Genomic DNA, 16,591 nt, shown 5'->3' with positions numbered 1-16,591 from the left:
TAACTATCTACATTTTGGTTATATGAAATCAGCCAACTTTGGCCTTGTTTAAAGTTGTGATATTAGTTCATTTAGATCAAAGGTTGTGTTAGATTCATTACTAATTTCAAACAGTATATAAAACAAAGCTAATTGATGTTTCCCTTTTTTCATTTGTCATTCAAAAATTTAAACAGTACAACCTTTAATTGTTAATAATCTACCAAATATATGGCATGACAAATTAATATTGCTAATAATTTCACATAGTACATCACTTTCAATTGAGAGCAACCAAAAAAAAGTAAAATCAGATACATGACAACAGCAACCCTAATAACCAAGTAATTGTAGGCTGCAAATTCATATGCTCTCTCTGTAAATTCAGTGAATTCTTCTCTCTGATTAGCATACTCAGAAACATTTCTTTCCCCTGTTCTGTTTCCCATCAATTGATCTTCAGTGACCCACATGAAGAAACCACAGTGCCTGCACTTGAAATAGGTTCTCCTACTTCAGCATGCCTTGGTGGATGACAATTACAGTACAAAAGCCTGACCCAAGTGGACCTTAAATGTCTGCTGCCAGAAGAAAAACCAGAGCTTGAAGAACCAGCCATGTCAAACAATTGGAGAGTAAGATAAATTCAGTAATGGGGGAGAAATGAAATGGAGAAAAAAATAGGAAGTAGCGCATTTAAAGGGATGGAATTGTTTTGGTGGGAAATAACAGAAAAATAAGAGAGGGAAAGTTTGGAGGGAAATGATTTAAGTGGGGGCATAATAGACTTTTCCCTTTTTTTAAAACCTAAGCTGCTACAAAACTAACTTATTAACGTCTGATTAACAGACTTAATCACGTGAGTTAGTAAGTCAAAAACTGGGGTGTATCATTAGGAAGTCAAAAAAAATGTGGTACCGCTGGGAAAAGTCAGAACCTGGATGGTACCAATGGGAATTTCCCTAAAAAATATTAAACTTTTATATTTCCAATCAATATGTAAACTTCTTTGATCAAATTTCAAATTTAAATTCTCCTCTTCTCAATTAAATTACTATACTCTTTAATTAATTTATTTTCCTTTTATTACCAACGACTAACATGTAACCAATGCATCTTTCCCTTAAGGTTCAACGAACAAAATACTTTGTATGTATGTATTTTTTCTATTTTCCTTATTTATATATCAAGTTTATAATCATTTTTATTATCTACTTAAAATCGTGTATAGTGCAAGTCCAACATTTCATATTTGTTTAAATTTTCAAATTCGGTTTGCTCTTCTTCAAAATCTATCAATCAATACTACTATACTAAAGTAATCACCATGATTATCCCCTAATACACGTGTCGCGTTCTCATTAAAAAAATTCCTGCCTAAAGTTTATTATTATTATTACTATTACTATTACTATTATTAATATTATTATTATTATTATTATTATTATTATTATTATTATTATTATTATTATTATTATATTTATTATTATTATTATTATTATTATTATTATTATTTTATTTTTTTTTTCTTGGTTATCTTCTTAAAAAATTTGTTACATTATATTTGAATTAAATATGAAGATTGGATATTGGTTTAAGTTGGTAATTATATCTTAAATAATTAATAAAAATAAAATACTTTTAATAATTTTTTAAAAAAAGTTTTCTTTGAGATTATCTTACGTAAATTATTAATAGATAAAAAAATTTTGTTATTATTTTTTTTTAGATTTTTTTGCTATCTTCTAAAAAAAATTTGTTACAGTATAACTGGATATTAAAATTGGTAATTATCTCTTAAATTATTAAGAAAATAAAACACTTTTGATAATTAAAAAAAATAAAAGGCTTGTTACTAGGAGTTTTTGATAAGTACACTTGTCACATTAACAACAAACAAATTTTCGCCAAATTTTTTTTTATTTTTTATTTTTTTCCCTTCATAAAAAATAATGATGAAAAGTTACAATAATTTATAAAAAAAAATATCCCTACCTTATAAAAGTAGGAGATTACACTTATGAATAGTGCACGGACCTATATGCCCTTTAAAATGTTTGTTTACGTTCTTACCCCCATATATAATTTCTTACATTTATGTCCTTTCATGTGTACAAATGTAATGAGTGCTGAGCTTTAATTTCTCTCTCCTTACATTTATGCACCTATATATTATTTATTTATATTATAGGTAAACTAGCTGTTGAGTAATTAGGTTTTGATGATTATAAACTAATGATGATTATCTATTTAACATGTTTGTTTAGTTGTGCATAGAAAGAACAAGTTATGCTTTGGACAGGGTACAAGGAGCCTGAGTAATGACAGGTATATTTGTAAGGAACTTAAGTAATATGTGATAAGCAATATAAGGAACAAGCGCAATGATGAGTGATGTATGTGTAGGAGTCTTTTCATTTAGTTTAGTTTTATTTATTGTGTTTTATAAATGAAAAAACTAACCTTCTGCTTTACTTTGTTATCCTCAGAAGTTTGCTCAGTTTGTCATCATCAAAAGGAGGGAAATTGTTGACCCGTATGAGGTTTTGATGATGATGTTAGTAATTGAGCAAACTTCCATTTAATAAGGATTTTCTAGTGTTGTGATGTTTGCATGTTTAGTAAACTCTGGGAGTTGAAGTAGGAACTGAAACAAAGGAACTTTAGAAGATCCATGAGGACAAGTAAAGTCAGAAAAAGAGTTCCATAAATGGAACTTCAAGAAGTTTCTTAACAGGAACTTCGCAAAAGGTTGTAACAACCTGGTTCCGGTGTAATGCTGGGGCAAGACCTGAGATCTAGAATACATCAAGACTACAAGATTCCAGAACAAGAGTTTCCAGAGAAGCAACGTGAACACAGAGAAATAGATGTATATTACTCTAGGATTCATGTAAGCATGTTGGATATAAAAGTCGGTCTAAAACAAGTCTATATAGAACCAAGGTGAACTCCAGACAGTCAATGAGATTAGAGTTCTGACCTGTCAGGAACTCAAAGACTGTCAAAGTTCGGGAACCTCATAGGAACTTAAGTATGCACGTCTTTAAAAGTCGGTTTTAAATGATATATATTTATCTAATACGTTCATATCTTTTAGGGTTTTGGTTTTATTGAATAAAGATATTTATCTTCTAATAAATCCCTTTTGGAAAAAGATAAGTTTGTTTAAAAAGTATTTTTAAACATAAAGATAAGATTGGAATAAAATCTGATTTTATGTTAAGTTTATCTGATTAATTATTATTGACATATTTTATCCTTAACAAAAAGATATATTATCGAAAAACCTATTTTTAAACTTATCTTTTCATAAAACCTATCTTTTTCAAGATGAAATGAATAATTCGAGTGTACTATAAATATGCTCATATGTATTCATTCAAGGTTGAGGCCGACGAAGTGTGGTGGTCGTGCTTAATGGTTTCATCCTTCACCACGAAGCTAAGTCACTCCTCCTGGTCAAAGTTCCTATCAGGTTCTGGTTACAATACGTCTAGTGAGTTCCAGACAGATATCAAGTGTCCAACATATTAGTTTTATCTCTTTATTCATAGATATGTATTTAGAGTTATTCGATGAGATCTTGTAATGGGAAAAAGGGTATGAGTGTTTTTGGTTTTGGGGTGAGATTGTGAATTCTCTACAAATTCACGTTTGAGTGTATGAGTTTGAATTCTCTAAAACTCAAGTGGTAGTGAGTCAACCTGAGTGTGTCTTAGGTTGCATAGTGAGAAAGGAACCTGAGTGTGTCTTGGGTCGAGAAAGGAACCTGAGTGTGTCTTGGGTCGAAAAAGGAACCCAAGTGTGTCTTAGGTCTGGTAGGATAGGTTCCTATCAAGTGGCAAGTGTCTGTGGTGGAACTTGCGAGAAAGGTCTGTAATAATAGGTTGTACTAGGAGAGTTGCCTATTATAGTGGAGTTTGTTTGAAAGTCCCGAGAAGGGCCGAGGTTTTACTTCCAGTTAGGTCCTGGAAGGTTTCCTCGTAAAATCTACTTTGCACTCTTTAAGTTCCTAACTATAACTGTTTTATAATTCCGCAAAAAATTAGGCACTAGGAACTTACTACATTTCACCCCCTCTTGTAGTATACCATCTGAAATAACACTAGCCTTTGGTCCGTTCGATGCACGGGTTATTACTTAGATTATATTTCTTATAATGTGTTGTTTATTTGTCTTAACATTTTTTTTTTACTATTTAAAAAAAAAGTTTAGGAGATATAAAAGACTATTACTTTATTTATTATGTTGGAAATGAAGTACTTTATTTTCTTACTTAAATTTGCAAGTTATGAAATGCATAAAGTGTTGAACATTATATTTAAAGGGAATATAAAAGGCAAATATTAAGGAAGGTGACATATGACAAATGAGTAATTTGTAATGACATGTGGCATATGAGATATTTGTGTTTTATGTTTTTAAATACCAGGACCTGTACTCTTGAGCTTAATTTCAATTCAATTTCGTTCAGTTCCTAATTTCCTTCTCTCATAAACAATTCAGTTCAGTTCCTAATTTCCTTCTCTCATTAACAATTCAGCTCAGTTCAGCTTAATTCAGTAAGTATAGATATAGATATAGATATAGATAAGACGACTCCATTAGATGGATGAAATTAAAAGATCTTTCAACTTAATTGATTAAATTAAATGGAAAATGAAATAATAAAATTTAAAATGTTTGATATTTAATTGCGGGGTTATAGTTTACTTTCATGACAACTTTATCAATTGAACAATCAAAAACTTTTTTCTTTGTGAAGGTCAAAATTAACTACTTACACATAATTGTGTTTAAATGACATTGAGACCAATGAAATGAATTTGATAATTGTGCCGTAGTAGATGTACTAGGAAGAAAGGAATTGAAACCAAATTGACTACGATGAAAAGGGGAAAAAACAAGAAGGAGGTCAACGGAATTATCAAGGGTTTAAAGGATACAATGGGCTGCATAAAGCTTTTTCTGTTGCGTAACCAAATCCCCGTTTTGGAAGAAAGTTACCATTGCAAGCTGATATTTTCTCTAATTGTCTAAATGTTAATGTTTATGCGAGTTGGATGTAACTTTTTCTCTTTTTTAGTTTCATAGTTGATCCCATATAATTTATGTAGAGTAATTACTAGGTTGGGTGAGAATATACACTTGCAAATAGTAATGCTTCGGAAAACTTTTCCATTAGTATATGCATATGCAATGTTAAATATCTTCTGTAATTATATAATATGTGCTCTATGATTTTCGAATTATATTTAATCTATTCCTAATTAAGTTTGTAAATGTTTTTGCAATATTTCACTGTTGAATAATTGCATAGATGTTTTCTGAGGAAAAGTTGTAAACAACTGGCAAAGTTGTGTAGGAAAAAACGAAAAGTCGCTTAAACTTTACACAACCTAAAAAACACATTACATAAATTTATCAAACTATTTTCCCTAAAAACCCTTTGCCGTGAAAATTTTAAATACAACCCAAAATAATTATCAAGAAAGGGCAAGTCACTCCGCGCCATCGCGCGCGTTGGCTGCCATAGTATATTAAAAATAGTTTTAAACAAGACATTAAATGAATTCAATTTTTTTTAATTAAATGTTATATAACTCATTTCATTTTTTTTTTTACACAAATATAACTCATTCCATTCAAACTATTTGACTTTAATTTTATGATTTACAAGTCTTATTATTAATAAGTGTTCCTAAAACAGAATATGTTCCACGTGGTTTGCATCTAAAAAATGCTTATAACAAGACTTGAACTCAACACCAACAAGTCTTAAGTTAATAGTCTTACTATCTTAGCTATTTATTAATTGTGTTTTTTTATCCAACAGAAGTTAACTTAGATAAGTTAATTTGTGTCTAATTATACTATTTGTTTCCATTATGTAATGATTGAGTTTGACAACTAAAAAATGTTTATAGCAAGACATACACTTGAAACCAACAAGTCTCACTATCTAAATAGTCAAATTTAATTAGCAAATTAAACAAGTACATACTAGCAAACCGGGGTATCGCTCGGGCCACATACTAGTTAATTATATTAAATTGGCATTTACAAGAATTACAATTAAGGGTTCTATCTCTATAATTCTCATATGAGGTAATTAAGTACTACCTCCGTGGCAGGATTTGTGCAACGATTAGACATTTTCCCTCTCTACATTATGCCAAATCATTGCACATAACCTGTAACGGAGGTAGTAATAAGAATACATAAAATATATACTCTATATTTCAAAGAAATTTTTAATGTTGTGCATCACGCGGGACTAATATGGTGTCCCTAATATTAGTGATCCATAATAAATTATTGTAAATTAGGTTTATTTAAGAGTTTGTATAGGGGAGGAGCCAAATAGGCCAAGAGCAGTAGTTTACCAAAAAGTCAAAAACGACCAATTATGAATTTATGGATTTTATGGAAAGGGTAACAATTTATTAAGAAATTAAAGGGTGTTCCGTATAAAAATTGGTGTTTCAAATTTTTTATTGTAAATTTTACTTATTGATAATGGAATAAACTTTATAATTATACTCGTTTTTATTATTTGCAACAAAAAACTATTATTTGTGAGACATAAAATATTTTTTTATTATAAATAATACAGTAAGAAATTGAGGTAATATGTGAAATTATACGGAGTACTTGATAAACATGAACTTCCGAAAGTAACCTTGACTCAGGATTTATTCTCTTCACCTGAAACAAGTAGATCTGGTCTGAATTTTTTAAGGACTGATCTGGTCTGGTCTGATCTGATCTGATTTAACAATTTGACTAAACTTTGACCGTATTTTAATACTAATCTATAAAAAAAAATATTATCAAAATGGATCTTGTTAGATTCGTTTTATTATGAACTTTTTAAATATGTTATTTTTATAAAAAAAATTTAATACGCAATTAACGATAGTTAGCAATAAGTAAATGATAATCAAAAGTTTTGATCTAGTATGATCTGAATCTTTCTGATCTCATCTGATCTAAATTTATTAAGAAATACAGTAAGTAATAAGTATCTGAAATAAGTTGAAGAAATATTATATATATACCGGCTAGTCTGAACACGCTGAAGATGCCATGAACTTCTGAAGGTGTTGGTCTTGTAAGTCAGCCACATAAATAAACATTAAAAATTAAAAACGCAGAAGAAGAAGAAAAAAAAAAAAAAAACTCGGAAACGGTAAGGCAGGGGGGCCATTTAAATTTTATTTATGGTACGTAGTATTAAGAACTGTGTCATCATCAGTTACGTCATCATTTTCACACTGAATAGGCCAAGTGGCCCGAGTGCATGACCAATTGACCATCTCAATTCTTTTGTTAGGATTTACATGTTCATTTGAGGGTTTATTTTTTCATCAATTGATATTACATTACCTTTTGTGGTATGTACTTTTGATAATCTTGTTTAATTTTGGTAATACATTTACACTAACATAGGTCAATTCTATTCTTATTATATATATATATTTTTTAATAATTATCACTCTATTCGTTTCGTAATAATCGCAACACTTTGACTTATATTATTTTATTTATTCATATGCTTACTTTTACTATATTTTCTTTAATTATATATAAACATATGTTATCTTGTAAAATATTATTGGATTAGTTTTACATATATTTTCATTATATTAACCTGACCTTTTATACTTTTTAATTAAATCAGTGTAATTAGTGTTTATATTTTGATGATTTCTTAACTTTTTACGATTTTCAAGTGTAAATTTAATGCTTATATATAGTCCTAAGGGCTATGTATAGCATTTTCTTTTAATTAATACTCAAACTTATACATTGACATGTGTGTCATTCAAAGTGTTGCGATTATTATGAAACAGAGGGAATATTTACTTTCAACATTTATCTTTTCATGTAGTAAAAGGGAACTAGGGATAAGGAAAAGTTTGGGTTTTAACCCACTAATTTCTCTCTTATTAATACACAAAATAACATTTCAAATTAAGGGAAATTTTCTCTAGTAACCACGAACTTTTTTTTTTTTTTTTTTTTCTCATTGGTAAAGTCTGAAACTTTTGATTATTAACGGTAATCACGAATTAATATTACTAAGCAAATGGTGATATTTAATTATAATGAAACATCGATTTTCATTATTAAATTATTATAAAAATTATTTTTTTTGTAATTAAAAAAATAAAAAAAAAAAAACCTCCCCTACACACCTAGCCACCAGCCCACCTTGCCGGTGCCCAAACTCCCCCACCTTGGCCATGCCACTGACAAAAAATAAAAATTCATTGTTACTAGAGAGAATTTCCTTAAGTTGTGATTTGTGTTATACTGTTATTATATACAGAAAATTATTAGGTGTAAACTATAATGATGTAGATATTCTTATTATTTTCATCCCTTAAATTAAATATGACAATTACTCCCTTCACCCCGATTATTTTTCCCTATTGTATTTATTAGGGTCAAACTTTAAAAATTTTGACTTTAAATTCCCGTTAGTTTATAAAAGATACTCCGTACTCTATAATATATTTATGTGGTATTTAGTTGATTGAATTCGTCTTATTTTATGTTTTATTAATGTCAAATTTTTATAACTTTTACGTATTTAAAAATAAAAATATATTCCCTCCGTTTTTAAATATTTGCTCAACTTTCGTTTTTCGTCAGTTATTAAATACTTGCTTCATTTCCTTATTTGAAAAACTTTTACAATATTTAATTAATTTTTCTCACTAAGTGGACCTAATAACATAAATTTCATATTCTCTCTTTCAATTCTCTCAACTACTTTTGGTGTTTTATAATTTTTTATTCTTCCACCAACCCCACTACCTCCATATTTTATTACTTTCTCTTAAAATACTACACATCGAGAAATGGATCAAATATTTAAAAACGGAGGAAGTAGTTTTTTAAGATGTGTATTTTGACTGTAAAAAAACAAACAAGACAAGTAATTAGAAACAAAAGGAGTACTCCGTAATACCGAATAGTGTAATACTACCATGAATCTATCGATGGATAGTTTCTAGAGGTTCATAAATGATCCGTTACCATAAAACAGGGAAGGCGGGCGCCTTTGTGGCAAAATACATACGAAGTATTATCAATTCACACGAACGGATACTGTATCACCACGTGTCTAACAACCATCCTACAAAGCTAATCAGACGGTCAACAAATGCACATCACCTGATTATTCTCAATAACATTCAATTTTTATTATTTGTAAATATCCAACCAATCCCTTGTTCATTTTTCTGCAATTACCATTTTCTCTCTCCTCCTTTTCTGTCTCTCTGTCTGATTTTCATTTCTGCGATAAACTTTTTGGATTCAATCGATCGAAGAAACTTCAATGGCGGAAAAACACTTCAAATACATCATTCTCGGCGGTGGTGTTGCTGCTGTATGCCTTCTTTTTCACTCATTTTTGATTATTTTTTAACAAATTTCATTTTTAGCTGAATAATTTGTGCAATTTATTGCAAAATTTACATGAACAGATCGTGTTTTTGATTGAATCTGAATCAGCTGCTCTTTGTTTATTTTTGTATGATTAATTTGTTAATTTTGTGGTTAATTTGATCAATTTTGCTGTATTTGTTATGTGAAATTTATATGAATATTGAATGATATAAGGATTATGCTCGATATAATGTAATCATATTGGAAAAATCGCAATAGCATGTTAATGGATTGTTCAGATAACGTATGATTTTAAAAAATGATAATCGGAATGAAGTTTGTTTGACTGAATATTTTTATGTATAGTCTGAGTTAGAGACTGATTGCTTAGTCAAAAGAGAGAAATTTTCATTGTGAATTTGGTAATTCTGGTCAATTAAGTAAAGTGTTATAGAGATATAATCTTGCTGTAAAATTCATCATGTTAAATTGGATTATTGTGCTAGAAATTTACGGAAACTAAGTTTTTATTGAAAATTTTATGTGTGGTGGTGCAAATGATATGAGAAGCGGCCAGAACATCCGTGTTTGCTTGTGTATAATGTTACTCCGTATTACGATGTCAGAGTATGTTATAAATGCAGAACTAGTATATAGGTGAACATCATTGTTATTGCTCGATTGTGTTACGACGGATATACACATGTATTATTTGTTCAGATGAACATTAGCTTGCTCGAGTGTACTATGTTATGCATACAGATTAACATCAATTTTTTGCTCGGGTGTATTATGCTAGAGATGCATTTGCTCGAGTGTATTAGCAGTGACTCAATGAGTGTACTTCGTATTATGCTATATGAAGTATGAGCATTCTTTTTTGGTCGAATAGTTCTAATAGTAAGAATACAAATGATTTTTTGTTCAATTGTACATGCTAGAGTTGCACAGATGTTAAGTAAATGATATGTCCATCAGTCCATGTTGAATTATGATTATTGGATTGAATTAGTATTTCGAAGCATATACCAGTACACAAGTAGAATCTCAAATTTGGTGTTATGTTCTCAAAGGATACAGGAATTTGTGTATGCAATTGCTCTTTATTTGGACATTGATATTTGCTATTTCTGAAGTTGGAAGGCTTATTTTGTGCTTGCAGGGTTATGCTGCTAGAGAGTTTTCGAAGCATGGTCTTCAACCAGGAGAACTAGCCCTCATTTCTAAAGAAGCGGTATGCTGAACTCTATGCTTGTTAACTTTTGATGCTCATAATACTTTTGAGATTGTCATTGAATCCAAGTTGCTCTTAATATTTTCCTCATTTCTTATTTTGAAATCTTCTAAGCAAGTTCTCATGAATCATGTTATTGGATAATATTAGCTATTGTGAGTTGTACTTGTTTGCTGAACTTTAATGCTGAAAGTCGTTGTGGGGTGAGGCCAGCTTGTTGTTGGAAGTGCTTCTGACTCTTACTGCAGTTCCTGCTGCAGCCTGCATGATATTACATAGCTCCTGCAATTTTACTTTCTTTTCTGTGTTTACTCCTGCAAATTCAGCTTTTAAGAAAGACCTGATGACTCGTCTTTCTGTTCCAGGTTGCTCCTTACGAACGCCCTGCTCTCAGCAAGGCTTACCTCTTTCCACAAGGTGAGTAGATAAAACTCACTACATGGAATTTTTAAAAAAAAAAATTCAACTACATTATATTTTTGCTGATAAGTCGGTCTAGTTTAAGTTATTGCTTGAGCTTATATTCTCTATACTAGAGCTCTATCTATTAACTACCGGTGTTATTGTGTTAATCTTGGACTCTATTTCTAATGCACTTTCACTAGAACCTAAGGTATCCACATTGACACTTTGATGCATCTATTATACAATTGCTGACTTTCACTGCCTATCGCTGGCTAAGTTTGATCAATGGATCTTCTTTGTTATCTGACTGTTGTCACAAATTTTTATGACATGTTATTGACAATTCAAATTGGGTTTTATAGGTACTGCTAGACTTCCTGGGTTCCATACCTGTGTTGGAAGTGGAGGGGAGCGACTTCTTCCTGAGTGGTATACCGAAAAAGGTATAGCAGCTTCTATTCAACCATCATCAATGGTTGTGCTTTCAACTTTGCATGAAGTTAGCTGTTTTTGTAATTTCTTAAAGGATTGTATTTTCGTTATTTACTTCTCGTGTTTTAAGAAGAAATTATCTGATTTTTCTTGAACTGACCATTGTGTTGATGGATTTTTTTTTTATTCTGTTTGCTTTTGCTTGAATCATAATTATACGTATATGGCTGCAGGAATTGAGTTGGTCTTGAGCACAGAAATTGTCAAAGCTGATCTGTTTTCAAAGTCTCTTACAAGTGCTGCTGGAGACATTTTCAAGTTTGACAATCTGATCATTGCAACTGGTTCTACAGTGAGTTCTGTGACACTCATACTTCCTGTTGACTTTATGTTATCACCTGCCTACTGAATAAACTGTTTGACATTGTTTTAGGTTATAAGATTGACCGATTTTGGCGTTAAAGGAGCAGATGCAAAGAACATCTTTTATCTTAGAGAGATTGATGACGCTGACAAGCTTGTGGAAGCAATTAAAGCTAAGAAGAATGGTAAAGCTGTAGTGGTTGGTGGGGGTTACATTGGTCTGGAGCTTAGCGCAGCACTGAAAATCAACAATTTAGATGTCTGCATGGTTTACCCAGAACCCTGGTGCAGTAAGTCTAAGAGCTATATATATTCTGTTTTAGGTCTTAGATATTGTTTTTCATGAATACCTATCTTATGGTAGCTGTACTTTGTATGATGAGCCTTACCTACCCTTCGATATGAAACAGAAAGATAGCCGATCAGTGATTCTCATCTTTCATCTTAAATCTCTCTTGTAGTGCCACGTCTCTTTACTGCTGATATTGCTAAGTTTTATGAGGGATACTACACCAACAAAGGAATCCAAATTATTAAAGGAACAGTAGCAGTTGGATTTGGCTCTAATGATAATGGAGAGGTATGGATTCTAGTTTCATGACTCATTTGCTCAAGTCTTTTGTTACATGGCTTACACCTATATGATGTTAGTAAATAACTTACTTTGGACAACGATCCGTCTATAATTCAGGTAAAGGAGGTACAACTAAAGGATGGTAGGGTGCTTGATGCTGATATTGTGGTTGTTGGTGTTGGTGGAAGACCTCTTACTACACTGTTCAAGGGGCAGGTTCAAGAGGAGAAGGGAGGAATCAAGGTTGGTTGCTTTCATGAATACTTATCATTGACCTGTAACCTTTTTATTTTATATGTCTGTCGTGATGGCTGACTAATTTTCTTGGTTGCAGACCGATGCTTTCTTTAAAACAAATGTCCCAGATGTGTATGCTGTTGGTGATGTTGCCACCTTTCCAATGAAACTGTATGGTGATATTAGAAGGGTTGAACATGTTGATCATGCCCGTAAATCTGCTGAGCAGGCTGTGAAGGTAATGCTCACTTCATTTCTTAACCAAAAAATGTATAAAAATTGTGAACATGATGGTCACTTCAACTCTTAACTAAAAATTGTATAAAGTTTGTGAAGGTAAAAATCACTTCATCTCTTTACCAAAATAATGTATAAGAAATGTGAAGGTAAAGGTTACTTCATCCCTTAATTAAAAAATGTATAAAAAATGTGAAGGAAATGGCCAATTCATCTCTATACCAAAATATGTATAGAAAACAAAAACTTGAGTATTATCTCGAGTCTTGAGATTGTAAGTCGCTTCAGATTCTGTTCAGAATAGCAACTATGTGATAATTAGTTCATAGCATATGTATTTAGTGGGTTTTTTTTTTAAAAAAAATGGTTATGGATTATGTAAAAAGTGACAACTGATCTCGTTATAAAATTCCTATTTCCCCACTTCTTTTCGAGTGTATGGGTATATGCATTATTAACTCCTTGATATTAAGCGTTGTGGCATGGATACATCACTCGTTCTCACATTTGTTTTTAATCTTGTGACAAATTTCAGTGCACTAATTTATGTTTATTTTACAGGCCATCAAAGCTAGTGAGGAGGGCAAGTCCATTGAAGAATATGATTACTTGCCATACTTCTATTCTCGCTCATTTGATCTATCATGGCAATTTTATGGTGATAATGTAGGAGATGCTGTTGTCTTTGGTGATAATGACCCCGCATCATCATCCCACAAGTTTGGTTCTTACTGGATTAAAGATGGGAAGGTTGTTGGTGCATTCCTTGAGAGTGGAACCCCTGAAGAAAACAATGCCATCGCTAAGGTTGCTAGAGTGCAGCCTGTAGCTGAGAGCTTGGACCAGCTATCTAAGGAAGGCCTTGGGTTTGCCTCTAAGATCTGAATGCGATGAATATATTACAGCTCAATTGTGGTGGTTGTGTTTATATGACACCCCGTTGCTAGATACTATTCCGTGTGGTTTACTCCTGGAGATATGCTGCTTAATAAGTTTTGGTTTGCCTCTTTGAGTTGTAAGTACTTACTGCAGCTTGCTAGTGAATTTGACATTGAGATTTGAAAATTGAGAATGAATTAAAGTTTATAGATGACATTCTTGTTTTATCTCATTTATAATCACTATATAAGTTTTGGTTTTCAGTTTTATCTTGCAATAACCAAATATACAGGTACTTACCCAACGCATCATTGGCCTTGCTATGTGAACTCTCCTCAATCCCTTGCAATAAGTTTTGGTAATTTGCGCTCCGCAGCCAGCTACCCTATAATGATTGTCCCTTATTTGTGCTCAGCAAATGAGCGAAAAAATAAACTACATTGTCTATAATTTATGCTTTGCAACAAGCAACAACATAAACGAGAAACATAATGATTCAATCGTTCCAAAGTATCATTGAATCATTGATCTGGTTCATTAACACCACATTAAAATCACTACATGTCTACTTACTTCTTCCATCCCAAATTAGATGACATGTTTCTTTTATCACATTTGCCAATGTAAAAGTTCAGTTGAATATATTAAAGATTTTTAATCAAGTACACGAAATTAATTTAACAAGATCCTACAAGACGGATTTTTTTTTTTTAATACCTATAAATCACAAATGTTAGTCCAAGCAAATTCTCGAACCTTTACCAATGTCATACTCCTTCCACTGAAATTCCGGTCTTGGATTGGGAAGATTTACAGCCTCCCACTCTTTCTTCCTCTGCTTGCCAAGAGCTTATGTTACCTTTTTCATATATGGATATCAAAGAGGCTATGTTCCATATTGGTGATGACAAATCTCCAGGTCCGGATGGGTATACTACAACCTTCTTTAAGTCTAATTGGTCAGTGGTTGGTGCCTCGGTGACGGAGGCCATTCAGTTCTTCTTTGCTCGTGGTTATCTTCTTAAGGAATAGAATCATACTTTTTTTAACTTTACTGCCTAAGGTGGACCATCCAGAGGAGCCTTCTCATTTCCATCCAATTGGTCTCTGCAATGTCCTTTATAAGTGTATTGCTAAATGCTTAACGAATCGCCTTCGGAGATTTTTGCCATCTTTGATTTCAGGATGTCAGAGTGCATTTGTTCCAGGTAGGTTAATGTCGGACAATAGTCTGCTAGCTCATGAGCTTCTTTCCTACATGAATTCCTCGACTTCTAAACTTTGCTCAGCGGCACTTAAGTTGGACATGAATAAGGCTTATGATAGGGTTAATTGGGAATTCTTGTGGCAAGTTTTAAGAGCTTTTGGTTTTCCTCCATACTGGATTCATATAATTCAGCAGTGTGTTACAACGGTTTCCTACCAGGTCTTGGTTAATGGTTGTACATCCAAGACTTTATTTCCTCGTTGCGGGCTCAGACAGGGGACCCTCTTTCTCCGTATCTTTTTGTTTTGTGCATGGAGATTTTTTCTTTAATGATTAGTCGTGCTGAGGCTTCTGGGTTAGTTCGAGGACTTCAGATTTCCCGCAAGGCTCCGCCAGTTTCCCATCTCTTCTTTGCTGATGATGCCTTGCTTTTCTTTAGAGTTTCGCCTTTTGCTTGCAACAACTTGATGGCTGTCATTAATAATTTTTGCTCTATTTCAGGGCAAATAGTTAATCTTCAAAAATCGTTTGTGAAGTTCAGCTCTAATACTTCATCGAATTATAGGGATTATTTGGCTTCTGCATTGCGCATGGATTCTCGGAGCTCTTTAGGTTTTTATCTGGGTATGCCTGTTGATATGGGTAGGGGGAAGTGTCAGGTTTTCCAACCTATGGTTGATAAACTTATTCAACGCCTTTCAACCTTTGCTTCTTTGCGTCTTTCAGCGGCTGCAAAGTTGGTTATTATCAATTCTATATGTGTCGCTTCCTTCAACCATATCCTCTCGATGTTTAAAGTGTCTGTTATGGTTTGCAATCAACTTGATAATCTTCTTGCTTGTTTTCCGTGGCGCTCTTCTCCTTCCTCTAAGGGATTAGCGTTATCTCATTCATCTGCTCTTTATTTTCCACGAGGGCTGGGAGGTTTGGGTATTCGAAAACTTAGTTGCTTTAATGCTGCTCTCCTTGCTAAGCAGTCATGGCGGCTTATGCATAATTCTCAGCCTTTTGTTTCCAAGGTGTATCGAGCAAAGTATCCGTCTTTGTTGAGATGGTACTGCCAAGTCGGTTAGGTCGTCTTGGGGTTGCCGTATTGTGTTACAGGGTTTTTAGACCCTTTGTCATGGTTTGATGTGGAAGGTGGGGTCTGGTTCCAACATCCGGATTCTTGATGATAGTTGGGTGCCTGGGGTTCAGGTTCAGTTTAAGGATTCTGTGAGCAGGACGGGTGCCCCATCCTTTGTTTTTGATCTAATTAATGTGCGTTCGAACGCATGGAATACGGGTATGATTCATCGGTTTTTTCCTCCTTGTACAACTGGCCGTATTTTGGGCCTTGAACGACCCAAGGAAAGAATCGATGATTTTGTTTACAGGAAATTTACCAAGGATGGGAGGTTCTCCACCAAGACTACGTATGTGTGCTCCTTGTGTTATGAGAATGGTGATGACCAGCGATCACCTTTGGTTCTTGACTCAAGTTGGTGGAGGCATTTTTGGGCTTCACCTTTACTTCCGAAGTGGAAAATGTTTGCTTTGAAGATTATCCATAATGCGTTGCCTTCTGCTTCGTTGCTTGCTTGGAAGGGTTTGCCTATGGATTCCAGATGTGGGTTCTGTTATCAAGAAGTGGAAACTC

At 32.7% G+C, this 16,591-nt stretch overlaps 1 protein-coding gene across 1 annotated transcript; it reads left to right on the top strand.

The window, feature by feature from the left end:
* Positions 1 to 9,220: 9,220 nt before the first annotated feature.
* On the top strand, positions 9,221 to 14,008 carry LOC145623791 (monodehydroascorbate reductase-like). The gene is made up of 10 exons (XM_081676660.1): positions 9,221 to 9,385; positions 10,547 to 10,618; positions 10,984 to 11,035; positions 11,386 to 11,466; positions 11,689 to 11,807; positions 11,889 to 12,108; positions 12,280 to 12,398; positions 12,510 to 12,635; positions 12,727 to 12,867; positions 13,428 to 14,008. Exons 1-10 carry the CDS (start codon positions 9,335 to 9,337, stop codon positions 13,749 to 13,751), a joined length of 1,305 nt encoding a protein of 434 aa, XP_081532786.1. The 5' UTR covers positions 9,221 to 9,334; the 3' UTR covers positions 13,752 to 14,008.
* Positions 14,009 to 16,591: the final 2,583 nt, after the last annotated feature.

Source organism: Chenopodium album, chromosome 3 (genome assembly GCF_948465745.1).
Source record: "Chenopodium album chromosome 3, dcCheAlbu1.1, whole genome shotgun sequence".
In the NCBI taxonomy this organism is placed as follows: Eukaryota; Viridiplantae; Streptophyta; class Magnoliopsida; order Caryophyllales; family Amaranthaceae; genus Chenopodium; species Chenopodium album.
Note: the sequence above shows the minus strand (reverse complement) of the source record. Positions and strands in the feature narration are given on the sequence as shown.

Coding starts and splice junctions, on each gene's coding strand:
- LOC145623791 (XM_081676660.1), top strand. CDS start 9,335: ATGGCGGAAAAACACTTCAAATACATCATTCTCGGCGGTGGTGTTGCT. Junction 11,036..11,385: donor GGCTTACCTCTTTCCACAAG/GTGAGTAGATAA, acceptor TGGGTTTTATAG/GTACTGCTAGACTTCCTGGG. Junction 12,868..13,427: donor CTGCTGAGCAGGCTGTGAAG/GTAATGCTCACT, acceptor TTTATTTTACAG/GCCATCAAAGCTAGTGAGGA.